The sequence below is a fragment of the Scomber japonicus genome, chromosome 22 (assembly GCF_027409825.1).
Source record: "Scomber japonicus isolate fScoJap1 chromosome 22, fScoJap1.pri, whole genome shotgun sequence".
Taxonomy (NCBI): domain Eukaryota; kingdom Metazoa; phylum Chordata; class Actinopteri; order Scombriformes; family Scombridae; genus Scomber; species Scomber japonicus.
Genome location: NC_070599.1, coordinates 22,292,919 through 22,307,779, shown reverse-complemented (window position 1 = coordinate 22,307,779; position 14,861 = coordinate 22,292,919). Strand labels below are relative to the sequence as shown.

At 37.8% G+C, this 14,861-nt stretch overlaps 1 protein-coding gene across 1 annotated transcript in view; it reads left to right on the top strand.

Annotated features, from left to right (window-relative positions):
* The first annotated feature begins 7,108 nt into the window (after nucleotides 1-7,108).
* Nucleotides 7,109-14,861, top strand: part of hdac8 (histone deacetylase 8) — a 46,594-nt gene continuing 38,841 nt past the window's right edge. The window contains exons 1-7 of the mRNA XM_053343790.1: nucleotides 7,109-7,311; nucleotides 7,782-7,834; nucleotides 9,910-10,040; nucleotides 11,849-11,990; nucleotides 12,318-12,430; nucleotides 12,610-12,687; nucleotides 12,778-12,886. Of these exons, the coding sequence (XP_053199765.1) occupies nucleotides 7,198-7,311; nucleotides 7,782-7,834; nucleotides 9,910-10,040; nucleotides 11,849-11,990; nucleotides 12,318-12,430; nucleotides 12,610-12,687; nucleotides 12,778-12,886 (740 nt within the window). The 5' untranslated portion in view covers nucleotides 7,109-7,197. The remainder of the gene's footprint in view (nucleotides 7,312-7,781; nucleotides 7,835-9,909; nucleotides 10,041-11,848; nucleotides 11,991-12,317; nucleotides 12,431-12,609; nucleotides 12,688-12,777; nucleotides 12,887-14,861) is intronic.

Sequence of the window (14,861 nt, the reverse complement as noted above, 5' to 3'; positions counted from 1 at the left end):
CGTTTGCTGAGCCAGGATGAAAAGGTGCGGCTATGTCAAGCCAGGTGTAGATAGTTGGGATAAGTGCGTGTTCAAGGCATTCTCAAATAGACCCATGGCATCGGTCACAGAATCACAGATTGGAAAATGGAAAGGTGTTGCGCGTCATTCTTCACGGCCGCTGAACAACAGCTCCTGATGGAATTTCATGATGAGGTTAAAGAAATTATAAGAAAAAAAGGCAACTGTAGGAGCCACTACAGCAACACAAGCACAAAGCACTGTAATCAAGGCAGAGGAGAAAGCCTGGCAGACAATCGCGGACCGGCTCAATGCATAAGTAGTGCAGTTAGTATACAATTAATGGGTTAAGCATAGCTCAGTGGGTAGAGCACTCGCCCTATGTGTTGAGGCTACAGTCCTCGCTGCAGGGGACCCCGGTTCAAATCCCGCACCAAGCACTCCTATCCTGCATGTCATTCCCCCCTATCTGTCTCCAGTTTTCCTGTCTCTCTCTACTAACCTGTACATCAAAGGCAAAAAGCCCAAAAATATACTTTAAAAAAAGTACAATTAATACAACAGTGCTCCACTAGAACTGTCAAAATTACAATTAAAGGACTAAAGAAGTTACTGTCCAAGCCCACTAATCAACAGTTTTGATTTAAATTAAATTAAACACTTTGATTTAAATGTGGCAAGTAAAAGTGCATGCTACTCAGGAAATATAATTAAGTGCAAACAATTATTATAATTAGGTGTAGGGCAGGGGGAGGGCACATCTGCAGCTGCAGGATGCACTTCTGCAGATGAGGAGACAGTGTTGCTGGACTCCAGGCTTGAGGTATCATGTCTTGCTCATTTAGCCCATAATGGATATGAAGTCAGTGATTTGGTGCTAATAGAAAATAACATGTGTAACAGGACCCAGACGCTGTTCAGCCTCAGAAGTAGCCAAGTAACATTGTGAGTATCGGCTAGTAAATAGTCCAAAGTAAATCTACTGTACATTATACACAATAATGATACCACATGAATGACTATAAAATGACTGTTGCAATTAAACAGTCAACAGACTTTAATGAAACGACAATATAGTCTATTATATCAACATATTTAGAAAGATCATGGAAATGCTGTAAAACCCATTAAATTGTCACATGATTGACAGAACTGCCAGATAACTCCCTGGGAATAATCTTAGCCTGGTTGTTAGCCTGGTCTGGAGCAGGCTAGCTGCAGAGAATAAATCACCATAGTAACTGGGCCAGGTTAAATTTAACCTGCTTTCATGCAACCGACTTGAGGCTAAATTCAGCCAGGATAACTAACATATCCCGGCTTAATCCCTTATCCTGGTTTCGTGCAATACCCCTCTGGTCATGAAGTAAGAACAATATAGCCTATAATATAAAAATAAAAATCAATGAAAAATGACAACAAAATTAAGTAAACACCATACATACGTCATAAAATAACAATATAAAAAAGGAAGTAACGAAAGAAAAGCTCATTAGACTACGAAAAAAGCTGAAAAGGACTACAAGAAATCCCAGAATGCGTCAAATTTGTTTCTCTTCAACACGCAATAGTAATCGTCATACGCTCATTATTTCAGAAAGATGTGTCAAATGTATTTGTGTAATTGTAATATGATAATCTGAAACTGCCCTTGAAGTATTGTATTGCACTGTACTGCATTGTATTTCTTAATAAAGATTTGAAAAAAATGGAAGAAGGCATGCTGCACCTTGACTGGAGGTGTGTGCACAGTAGCACGCCCCTCCTCTTTTGGCTGCGAGCACTTGCAGACCGGAGCCTACTCTCCGTGTTGTTTCAATATGAAAGTGAAGCTGTGAAACAGACTGTTCATATTCGGGACGCATGTTGAATGAAAACCTTAGCAGAAGTTCTGTCATGAGTTTAACAGATCTGTCAAAACAGATTTTAGCCGCATATTAATGAAAGCTCTTCAGGATTTAAAGAAGGACAAGAGGACTTCAGGTTCTGGACTTACTTCAGTCTCATCAGGGAATTAAACAAACAGCAAAGGTAAGACTTCTTATAGATGGTTTATATAACCCATCATCAGTGGTGGATGAACTACTCACATCCATCAATGTAAATATAATCAGTTATAAGCAGTGGTGGACGAAGTACACAGACCACGTACTTGAGTAGAAGTTGAGATACCTAGTGTAAAATATTACTCCAGTAAAAGTGAAAGTGCTCCCTTTAAATGTCGACTTGAGTAAAAGTATAAAAGTACTTGGCTTCAAATGTACTTAAGTATCAAAAGTAAAAGTAATTTGGTGTAATGTAGTTCCAATGTCTTGGTATGTCCTTTATACACTCATTCATCATCAAGTCATTTAAGGTTAAAAAGCCCACTAACACCACCCTGAAAACAAAATGTTTTCCATTTGTGATATCTGGTATTGATATCTTTTGAAATTATCATAAGCACATCATACTAAATGGAAATCACCTGATTAGGAATTAATAGGGAGGGGGAAAACCACACTAGACACATATTTCTTTAACTTCCATGTGTTGGCAGGGCAGGCTACTGGACAGCGAAACTTTGTCAAATGAATGCTAATAGAGATATGGATGGAGGAGAAGGCAAGTTGGGACAAGTAGCCAGGTAGGGGGCCGGGCCAAAACTGCTCGACACACGATGTGTTCTGATTGGTACACTTGCGGTGCACGTTCATTTGGACCTGTCACAGCAGCTGGTCATGCATGCATGTTGTGGAAAGGAACATTGAAAGGAACGACAGGTTTTTGGAAAGTAGTTGAGTAAAAAGTAAGATTTTCCTCTTCCAAATGTAGTTGAGTCAAAGTATAAAGTCTCACAAAACAATGATACTCAAGTAAAGTACAGATCCGCTCAAAAGTTACTTAAGTACAGTAACGAATTACTTGTACTTCGTTACTGTCCACCACTGGTTATAAGTAAAAGTCCTGCATGAAAAATCTCATGTTAATGTACTTTATTTTCCTCCACTGTGCATCATCATAGCCTGAGGTCAGAAACGTGTTTAAAAACTCACATTTTGAACATCATTAGGATTAAAAAATAAAAATTAAATCTCATCAAATGTTGGGTGAAATCTCATTTTGTGTACACTAACCTGAGATCTTAAACTGGATTGAAGACTCACTTTGTGAACGTGTCAAGAATGAAAATGAAAGCAGACAGATGTGTGAGTGACTCTGAGTGAGTCATGTCGGTATTTGTTAGTCATAGAGATCTTCCGGTGATGCGAATTCAAGAAAATGTACAGAAATCATAAAATGAGCTGTAGAGATGGGTGAAGTTGATCGTTTACACTTACTGCAATTTAATTAATTTATACTACTGGTTAAAAGCAGCATGTGAGACAACGCGATTATGGAGACGTAAAGCTCAAGTAAAGGCGCATTGATGATAAATCCACATAATTTCAGTCACGGTGTAACATGTCTTTTTCTACTAGAAACATTGTAGTTAGTGTAGAACAGCAGCGCGAAACACTCTATATAAGATAACATCTGTGGTGATTTACAACATATTTGTTTTAACTTATGTCCTTAACTACATTGTCTCAAGGCATGCTGGGAACTCAGCCCAACGATCCCCAACGCACTACAATATGTATTCAGAAAGTTTTGTGATAATTAAATCAGTTTCTTTTGTTTTACATTATAATTCCTTTCTTTGTGTTTTTATTATTTTCTCATTGTATGATTTCCTTTTCTTGTGTGTTGCTGTCAGTTACACCTGCAAATGTTTCGATAACAACTTAAGTAGAAAACGGCATTATATGTAGATTTTATTTAATATATATTAACAGTCCCCATTAACGTTTCATGTATTAGTATGTTATGTTTTGCATTATATTCTAATCACCATATTATATTCTAGTAAATATAATTTCATGAGACAGAAATACTTGACTGCATTTGAGAAACTGAAGATTTTTAAATGTTAAATGTATTCAGGGATAAAATAATTTACAATAGAGATGACTAATGTGTCTGTGGTTGTAGTCCACATTGTTTCATGTGAATCGAGGTTTGATGTTGTAGATTTTCCTTCTCATACCTGTGATGACTGAACTTTGACCTCATGTGTTCATGACTCCTCTCCTCTGTCTCCTCTCACAGGGAGAAGATGATCTGCAGGATCCTTCTGCTCATCAGCCTGACCTCCTGTGTCTCTGGTTAGTTTACATCCTCACTTCATCATCCAAAAAGAGAAAAGTCAAAAGATTTGATGACTTTAGTTGTAAAATATATCAGTGGAAACATCAACAGAACTATTAAAGCCAGTAGAAACTCTTCATTACAGTTGGGAAGATGATCTATATTCAATTATTGCTTAGATTGTATTTATTATTGGTATCAAGCATGACCTTTTTACTGGTGTATTTTAAACACTTTCCCTCTCTGTCTCCTCAACAGGAACATTTGTAGTGAAAGTGACACAGACCTCCTATCAGGCAGAGGAGAACCACAACATCACACTGGAATGGATGTTTCCAACCAAACCTGACAGTTCCTCCTCCTCTCTGAACATCTACTGTGACATGTTGTCTGATCACAATGACCCAGTCCTGTATCATGTACATGAGGGTGATGAGGTCCCAGAGTCTCAAGATGAAGAGTTTGCAGGACGAGTTCAGAGTGACAAAGACACCCTCAGAGAAGGACGAATCAGACTTCATGTGTCCAGACTCAGGACTGATGACTCGGGTCTGTACATATGTGAAGTGAAAACAGATGATGGTGTGAGCTCTGACAGATGCAACCTCAATGTCACTGGTAAGATGATTCAGTAAAATTCAGAAAGCCTTTTTAATGCATGTTATCAGTGATGTACAGACTGGACTGATCATCTTTATGAGTGTTGTCTCCAAGTTCAAACCCAAACAGTCCACATGTTAATTTTAGACATGAACAATGTGAAATGTCACAAGTCGAAGGGTTGAATGTTGGGATAACAGAATTTGTTGAATACAAGTACAATTATTATTATGTTTCTGTCCTTTACAGAAGCTGTTGATCAGCCAGAACCTCAGAAACCTACTGAGAGACCACAACCAGAGAGTCGGGGAAGGATCGGCCTCTATGTTGGACTGACAGTAGCTGGACTCATCTATGTTGGACTAACAGCAGCTGTCCTCATCTATATTAGACTAACAGCAGCTGGACTCATCAATGTTGGACAGACAACTGTTGGACTCGCTGTCTATGCTGGACTCTATTTTTCCTCTATACATTGTTTTACTAAATGTCCTGATAAGACAGGACATCGTTTTAAACCAATTTTCTCCTCATGTAAATCAAGTAAAAGTGAACAGACCGCAGTGAATATGGTGGAGTGACAGTTACCTTTCTCATCACTGATTTTCTCTGCACATCCAACATGACCTCTGATGTTTTGAGCCTGAGAAAACACAGACGATGAGAGTGTGAGAGAAGAGATCAACATCCATTTACACCCATCAGGACTAACAGGACTAGTATGACCCTTTTCTATCAAAGTGGATGTAAATAATAAGGCACAAAATAGTAACATAAACAATTTAATTTGTAAAATATCAAATCAGTTTTAATAATGAATTGTCTTTACTTATGTACAGTTTATAATGTTGACATATTGTTAATGAATTATTGTTTCTATGAGAGATGTTTTTGTGTCTTTCAGTCCATCCTGTTGGTAAAGGTTACGATTTCCTCTGAATTGTAACCACGTTATTAACCTGTAAGTGTAGTTGTTCTTCAAATAGAACTGTTTTACCTTTAATAGAAAGTGAGCCACAAACACGTCAGTCCATTAAACCACTGTCATATTAATAAGTATAAAATAAAATACTTTTATGTTTCTGTTTTTAAGACTTACCAGTGTGTCTGCTGGTTTTGGTGAACAGGGCTCTGTGGCACCACCTAGTGGGGAGAAGTTGGAACACGTTGAGTTCAGGCTGTGAAGGGTCCACAGTGATTTTTCTCTGTCTGTTTTCTGACTCTGAAGGTGTACAGGTGATAAAAGGCGGGCAGGTCAGCACCAATAATCTTTGATGAACATCTAGGCCTAAATATCACCAGTGAATGTGGTTAGACTGTGAGTGATGTTGCTATAAAAGTGAAACTTTATCACACATCTCCAAAATGAAAACAAAATTTGTATTGATTAATTTTTCATGTACAGACTTTAATTTAGTTGCAGCCAATATGTTATAATTTATAAGTCCATGTAACTTTTAATTGTAAAGATATAATTGAGATAATTAAACCAATAGTTAATAACAATTTATCAATAACCAGCACATTTTCATGTCTGAATTAGTCTGAATATCAGCAATCCTCATTTTCTTATTTGTCATTTTATCTCAGTTAAAACATGTAGGCCTACTTTAGCCTTTGAAGAAATAACCACACTTTTACACAAATAAGACCCAAATAAAATAAATAAACTAATGTTAAACTGATAGGCCTAGAATACTACTAAAAGAACAAACTTTAAAAGAGATATAAACGTGTTAAATATGGAGATGAGCATATAAAGATAATAAACAAATAAATAAATGTAAATACAAGAAGCGTAAGTAAACCATTACAACAACATAAACTAGGCTATAAATTAAACAAGATTGAAAATTATATATAAATAAATAATGACTAAAACATTAAGTCAAACACAATACATACACCATAAATTAAACAATATAAAATAATATAAATACATAATGACAACAAAATTAAGTAAAACACCATAAATAAGCCATAAAATAACAATATAAAAAAGGGAATAACGAAAGAAACGCTCATTGAACTACAAAAAAGGCGAAAAGGACTACAAGAATTCCCAGAATGCTCTCTGCTTCGAACGCGTCCCCCTTTTAAAAAGGTCCGCGCGAGAAACGTTGAGTGACCGTTGAGCAGCTGCCTTCTATTTTAACCGTTGTCAAGGAAATGTCGAAACGTCTTTTTTTTAAAGCAGATAAAACACAAGAAAAAGTGGGTTTTTATATATTTTTATCACGTTTTTATCGTAACTAAATTATAAAAAATAGCTGGAATAAAAAACACTCATTGTTCACCTTTTACCGGCGGAGTGTTGACTGTGTGACACCACAGAGAAGCAGTAGCAGGAGCTCATCTTTTTTCCTCTTTAGTGTTTTTAATTTTATGGTTTTTAAAGCTAAATTATCTACATTTTATCCATCGTAAATGAGTTGCCAAGGAGACAGTGACGATGACAGCTGCAGTAAAAGGAGAGTCGCCTATGTTTATAGTCGGGAATACATCGACACTTGCGACTCTTTATCCAAAGTACCAAATCGGGTGAGTTTGGATTGAATGAGGAGCATTTATCTACATGCATACTGTAATATACTTCATTATTTACCTTATATTATAATGCATGAGTTTATCTACCTTACCTGGAAAAGTTATTAACTTAGAAAAACTGTTTTCCAGGCCTGGAAATGGTTTGGTATTCAGGGAATATTTTGGAAAAACACTTTTACCATGACAAAATAGATTCATTTAATATCTTCTAATATGTGATCTTGGGTCAAACACCTGTTAAAAGGCACCAAAATACAATAAATGACATCTACTCTGTTAAAAATGTTCTAGGGGAGGACCCTTTGTTAAACTACTTAAATGAAGTCATGGAAATGGGGTAAAATGTTATGTTATAGTTATGGAAAAGCTTTGAAAATTCAATGATTAAAATGTCTGGGAAGGGAACCCTGTTATTTAGACTATATTTTAATGAATGAGTTTGTATTTTTTACTCCTTTTTCCAGGCGAGTATGGTCCACTCACTGATAGAGGCGTACGGACTGCTTAAACATATGAGGTAAGTTTAGGGGAAAGACTATTAAAAGTGCTTTCATTGGAAGTGATGGAGGGGCAAAAGTCATTTACTTCAAAAATAATGCATTTAAAAGTTAATGTAGAGCTTATATGAGGCTTCAGCAGTCTGAGTTAGTCATATCAAGTAGACATCTGCCACATTTACAGTCTTTTTTTTAGCATTAAATCCTCTCTTTGTGTTTACTTGGACAGTATTTTGTTTATTGCACAACATTTATTATGTCTAGTTGATTGTATACTACCAATATGGATGTTTTTACCCTTTATTACACACTGTTATATAGGCTAGTGTTGTGTTTTAGTGTATATGTTCCTACTATGCAGGTTTTTTTTTAAGCAATAAAGCTTATGCAACAAGTACTTGTGTAAGCTGATAAACAAAAGAGCGACATTCAGAAAGCTGAAAAACAGGTTTTCAGCTAATGATCCTGCATCAGTGTGGAGAACTCTGCAGGATGTCACCAATTACCGGAAACCCTCCTCCTCCCACACTGCAGCAAACCTTCAACTATCCAACAACCTGAATGTGTTTTACTGAAGGTTTGATCAGCCCACTTTCACACTTTCACAACCCTCACATGCTCCAATTAAGACATCTTTTGACTCCTGAACCAGCACTGATAGTTTATGATGAGGATGTATGTCAGCTCTTTCAGAGATAGGAGTTGAGGAAGGCACCAAACCCAGATGACCAGCAGGACACCATCTCCACATGGATCTCCAACAGGTCAATGGAGCTGCCTGAAGACTACAGATGAAAACTAGCTTCTTGGCTAACTCTGTCACATTTACATTGCGGTGTAAACTACAATGTTGATTGATGTGTATCATCCCTGCCAAATACATCTTGTACTACTTCAACTGTCAATCATCCTGGTCCCCAAGAAACTCACCATCACTGGACTGAAAGACTACAGGCCCATTGCCCTGATGTTTGTCATCATGAATTCTTTGAGACACTGGTGTTGACCCTCAATGGATTATACAGTCAACATGGGACTGCACTACATCCTGCAACACCTCGACTCCCCAGGGACATAAACAAGGACCCCGATCATGAAATTGAGCTCGGCCTTCATCATCATCATCTCAGAAGTCCTCGTCACCAAACTCAACCAGCTCACTGTGCCCACCTCCACCTGTCAGTAGGAATGCTTCAGGTTTCTTGGATCTACAATCTCCCACCCAGGCCCTGAACTTGAAGTCCAACATCAATGAGAGTAGATGTTTCTGTGATGATCTTGAAGATACAAAGACGAGGCGAATCAGGAGTTCTTTCTTATTGCACGTTCAATGCAGGCCCGCCTGGATCATCAGACAGCATGCAGGATAGACACAATTGTGATGATACTCAGTGGCCGAGAGTGAGCAGCATATATAATCTTGCTTGCATGTCTGGTATTTAAGAAGTAACCTAAACAGAGTATGATCTTGGCATATGGGGCCTTGCCATGTATTCGTATCCAATGTGTCGATATTTTCCAGTAATCTTAGAAAGTCCGGCGCCAGAACATGATCCACTGACCATACCGTGTTCTAGATGTGGAAGACAGACATGAAAAACATACTAACAACATCAACACAGTCATCAAAAAAGGTCCCAGCAGAGGATCTACTTCTTGCACCAGTTCAGGAAATACAACCTACCTCAGGAGCTGCCGATCCAGTTCTACACTGCCTTCATTAAATCTGGTCTCTGGACGACAACCGATAGTCAGGTCTGCAGAAAAGATTACCAGTGTCTATGACCTGGACACCTCCAGAATCAGGAAACAAGCACAGACAACCTCAATGTAACCTGTTGCATCTCCACCTACTATACAGTTTATATATGAAGTCACTCTTTCCCCACTTTACTTATTATTTGTATCCTGTTTACAGTTCACAGAAACAGTTTCACCTGCATATGATCATTCTTTTTGCGTATTTCTGAAGATTTTTGTCTAAGTACATTTAGAGCTACTTAACCAGAGTCAAATTCCTTCTAAGTGTAACCATACTTTGCCAGTAAAGTATAATTCTGATTGATAAATATTGTTTTTTTTCCCTTTTCTCCAGCCTGGTGAAACCTCGTGCAGCTACTATAGAGGATATGGCCAAGTTCCACACAGACTCGTACCTGGAGCATCTTCAGAAGATCAGCGAGGACGGAGACAACGACGACCCTCAGTCAGTCGACTACGGCCTGGGTGAGAAACGTCGGAGAATAACTTTTCATGACCAAAATAAAACCTACCTGTCCACTTAAAACCTGCCTGCTTGTGCCTGAATATTATATCAATCAAACTTTACTTATATAGTATCGTTCATACAGATTAATGTAGTTCAAAGTGCTTCACAGTTGATTGACAAGCTGGTATTAAGATAGATAAGAAAAGGAATTAAAACAAAGTACAAATTAAAAGAAAAAAACTTGACACGAATGCATGCAAGAAAAAATAAGGATGATAAAAAATGTTTAGAAATTTTGAATAAAGTAAGGTAAATAAGGGGGGGGGCATTAAAAATAAGAGAAAAAAATAATATTAAAAGAGTAAAAAAGTAGGTTAAAATAGACAAAACTTAAGTAAAATGAAATACAAGAGATAAAGTTTTTAATAAAAGCTGGACTAAAACTAGGTTAAAAGACAGAAGAAACATGAATACAATTGAATAAGAAGATAAAATGTTTATAGAATGATAATAAATATATATTGAATCAAGAATAAGCAAAAATAAAAAGAATTGTCTAATTTATTTATTTATTATTTTAAAACCTTATAAACCTTCTCCTTTAATGCATATAGAGGGATTTAAATTGAAATACTGTAATTAGGGAATACTTTAAAATTCACCTGCAGTTCACCTTAATGGACACTAGATGGAGCTAAATCACCAGAATTAAAAAGATGATGCTCAGTGTAACTTTAAAGGTTTTTTTAAATCTACTTAAATGTAATTGTACCCTCTTTCTTTCTGAGGAGGCAGATTAGTTTTAAATTCCTCTGAATTAAAAATATCATCTACATCATGACTTTGTCGTCATGTCGTCTGCGAACCAAACTTGACCCCAGCAGGGTGGGATGCTGTCAGGAGAGATTCCTCCACGATTTGTTGTTTCTGGATGTTTCTAACTTTAGACTCGTCCACACAATCCGCTCCCTTCTTCGTCTTCTTGTTTTCATTTCCTTATCTATCGCCCACTCCCTCCTTTCTCTCCTTTCGCCCTCTCTAACAACCTCTTGCTCTTCTTCATTGTCCTCGGCTCATCCCTCTGTCGCTTCCTCCTTTTGTCTTCTCCACACACACACACACACACCTCTCACTCTCTCTCCCTCTTTCTCTCTCTCTCTCTGCTCCACCTTTTCCTGGATTTCCAGATTCCTTTTCTGTCCTTCGCCTCTTTCAATTTATCTTTCCGAGTCCAATCCATTGCATTCATTCACCTCCCTCGTTCCTGTCCTCCCTCAGGCTCCCTTTTATTCTTGTATTGTGTCTTTTGTCTCAGCTCTCCGCCTCTCCTTTTTTTTTCCCCAAAAGACCTTTTTTCTCTTTTTCATTCTTTTGTTTATAATGCTTTTTCCATTTCTATCCCTTCTTGTACTTTCTGCTTATCTCTCCTCACAGTCGCAGCCTGTCAGTTTTATATATCCCCTTTTTAACAGGAGCACTGAGGTTCAAGAAGTGGGGGGAAAAAATGCCAAATCAAAAATACTTTTCAAACAATTTAGGAAAGAAATACATTTTTCATTGTTACCACACACAAGTCTCCCTCATCATAAAATTATAATTCCTCACAAAAAGAGCAGCTTTTTGCACTAAAATATGGAAATAACCCCTCAGAGATACCGCCACCGAGCATATTTATTGGATTATTACATATCTCACTGCTGAACTTTTCACTTTTATTTTAGACACAATAAAACCAGTTTAAGCCAGGATTGTGGGCTTTGGCCTTTTATGAGATGGATTTTTTTTTTTTTTTTTAATGATTATTTTTCCATGTCCTTCCTCCCAGGTTACGACTGTCCGGTGGTGGAGGGGATATATGACTACGCAGCAGCAGTAGGAGGCGCCACGCTGACGGGAGCCCAGTGCCTGCTGGACAAGAAGTGTGAAGTGGCCATTAACTGGGCGGGAGGATGGCACCACGCCAAGAAGTAAGACGTCGTTTCGCACAGATAAAAGCAGCATATTTAAACGTGTATAATCCTGAAGTTACTATTAATGGTATCTAAAAGAAAGTAGGTAAGATGCTGGACTATAGTTACAGATACTACAAGTTAAATACTGCACTGTCTCCATTGTATTTCATGACTAAGACTAAGTTTATACAACTATAACATAATAAATGGAGACTTTGGGGAGTAAAATTCATCTGTTTAAAGTAATTATGAGGAGCTACATAAACTGACCGCTTATCTACAGACATTTTTGTTTTCATAGATCCCTTTTCTTTTCTCTCTCTCTCTCTCTCTCTCCTCTAGGGACGAGGCGTCGGGTTTCTGCTACGTGAACGACGCTGTGTTGGGAATCCTCAAACTGAGGGAGAAATACGAGCGAGTCCTGTATGTGGACGTCGATTTGCATCACGGAGACGGTATGCAAATAAAGAAAAAACCCAAAACAAACAACAAGTAGGATCGAAACTGTAGTGACTTTAGAGGAGAGAGAGTTTCCTTTAAAAGAAGCTTCTGTCTTTATGAACTTATCTCTTAAATTGGTCTTAAATTCAGTGTTTGACGCCCTCTTTTGTACTGATCCTTTCTGTTTTTGCAGGTGTGGAGGACGCCTTCAGCTTCACATCCAAAGTCATGACAGTCTCTCTCCACAAGTTTTCTCCTGGATTCTTCCCAGGTCAGTCACTGCAGACATTTGAGACTACATATGACACCGTATATGGCGTAGTGTAAAGATAACTGAGTATGTGTGTGTATACATGTACAGGTACGGGGGACCTGGCAGACACTGGGCTGGGTAAAGGCCGCTGGTACGCCATCAACGTACCGCTGGAGGACGGCATCAAGGATGACAGATACTACCAGGTTTTTACCAGGTAAACACACACACACACACACACACACACAACCACACACACATAAGCCTCTCTGGAACATTTCCGTCTTGCACCTTTTCACACATGCTATAACAATGCTGGAATAAAAGGGGCACAAGGGGGTCCAGCAGGTGGCGATAATGCAACATTTATGGATGCCAACCGCTCTACGCTGACTGAGAGAAGCTTCTTTATTCCTCAATCTGTCCAGTTTCCAGAAAATCTTGGAGAAATCTTTACAAATAAACAAACTTGTATTGTTTGTTACTGATGACATCACCCACGAAAGCGTTGTCAAAAACATCTGTAAACAAGTCGTGGATTCAAATATGATCGGATCGCTTTACATGCGTGTTCCTGCAATGTTCCCGCAATGTTCCCGCTATTAATCGTAGGTCTTGAGATGGAAAATTGGTGTTACAGATTCACCCAGAATATCGATCCCTGCTCCCGTTCACACGTGATCCCATGCAGGAAACGTTCCCAAACATTTACCCTAGAGAGAGAGAGAGAGAGAGAGAGAGAGGGAGAGAGAGAGAAATATTACTATACAGTACAACTCGGAGGCTCCTTTCAATGTATTTTTTCCCCTCAAACATCCCTGGAGGAGAAGTTTTAAATTTTCCCTTCCCTCCCCTGACCACATCCCCTGCGTAGAGATCAAAAGGTCAGGTTCAGCTACAGAGCAGCAGCCTCGGAGCCGACGGAGTTTCAGCATCTTTTCTCAAGGATTCCTCAGCTGTGGGGCGGATTGGGGGGGGGGGGGGGGAGGAGGGGGAGTGGAGGGGGATCCTTCAAACAATGGAGTCACGAACTTTAACTTATGTTAAGTTGAAGGGTTTTTCCCCTCCCAGACTGAACGGACTGCAAAGTGCAAATATGTTGCTTCTAAGAGATAGCTTGAAATTTCAGTTTCTATATCTGTGCAGTGCTCGTCAGAAAACCCCTAAAATTCACACTATGATGACTTTAAAGGGACATTTACAACAATTTCCTAAATCACCACCAAGAAAGAAACTTTGTGAAAGTAAGTTATAAACTATGATGGCTTTACTGAATCCAGAAAATCTACATATTAGAAAAGGATAATAACCCTGGGCAGAGCGTGAAAACAGGCAATCAATCATTTCGGTGGAGTTTAATTGGCCGATTCAGCTGTCAATCAAACACTTAAACCAATATACACCTGTGTCATACCAAATATCTTTATAATAACACAACAAGTTCCTAAATTAGCACCAAGACAAACTTCTGAAAATGTGAAATTGACTAAAAACAAATGAATTATGTCATTTTAAAAAGCAATATATGAGTTTTCCCGACTAGTTTCTATTAATAGAAGTGTATTTTAATGTCACTTAGAGGCTGTAGAAGCTGCTTTTAAAGGATATATATATAAAGAGAAGTGCTTGTATAGGAAACAACACTCGGCTTTGAAGCTAATTTGCGGTGTATAATTAGATACAGTGAATGAGCCTCACAACCCCCCCATGAAATGACTCATTTCCCGATCAGGATCCATTCGCTCCATTCACAAAGAAGAGACACACTATTTAAGTTCGAGTCATTTCTTTACAACAGGAAGTGGCTTTTTTTTGTTGGCACGCTAATATTGAATTAAGAAAAAGGATACATACAACTATATAACTTTAAAAAATATTGGTGCATATCAAACAACATATATGCTGATACTGACAATATCGGGTAATAATAGGCAAAGCAGCTTTATTTATATAGCACAGTTCACACACAGGAGCAACTTAATGTGATTTACATTAAAACTAAATATCAGATGATTTAACTTTTAAAGAATTGGGAGCATAAAAACATACAATTAAAAAAAAGAATATCCAATTATAATTAAAAAGGAGTTAAAGAACAATTGAACTGTAAAAAAATTGTAAATATTAAAACATACAGTAAAAAATATATATAATAAAAATAAAGCAAAGTACAGAAAAATAGAAAGAAAACA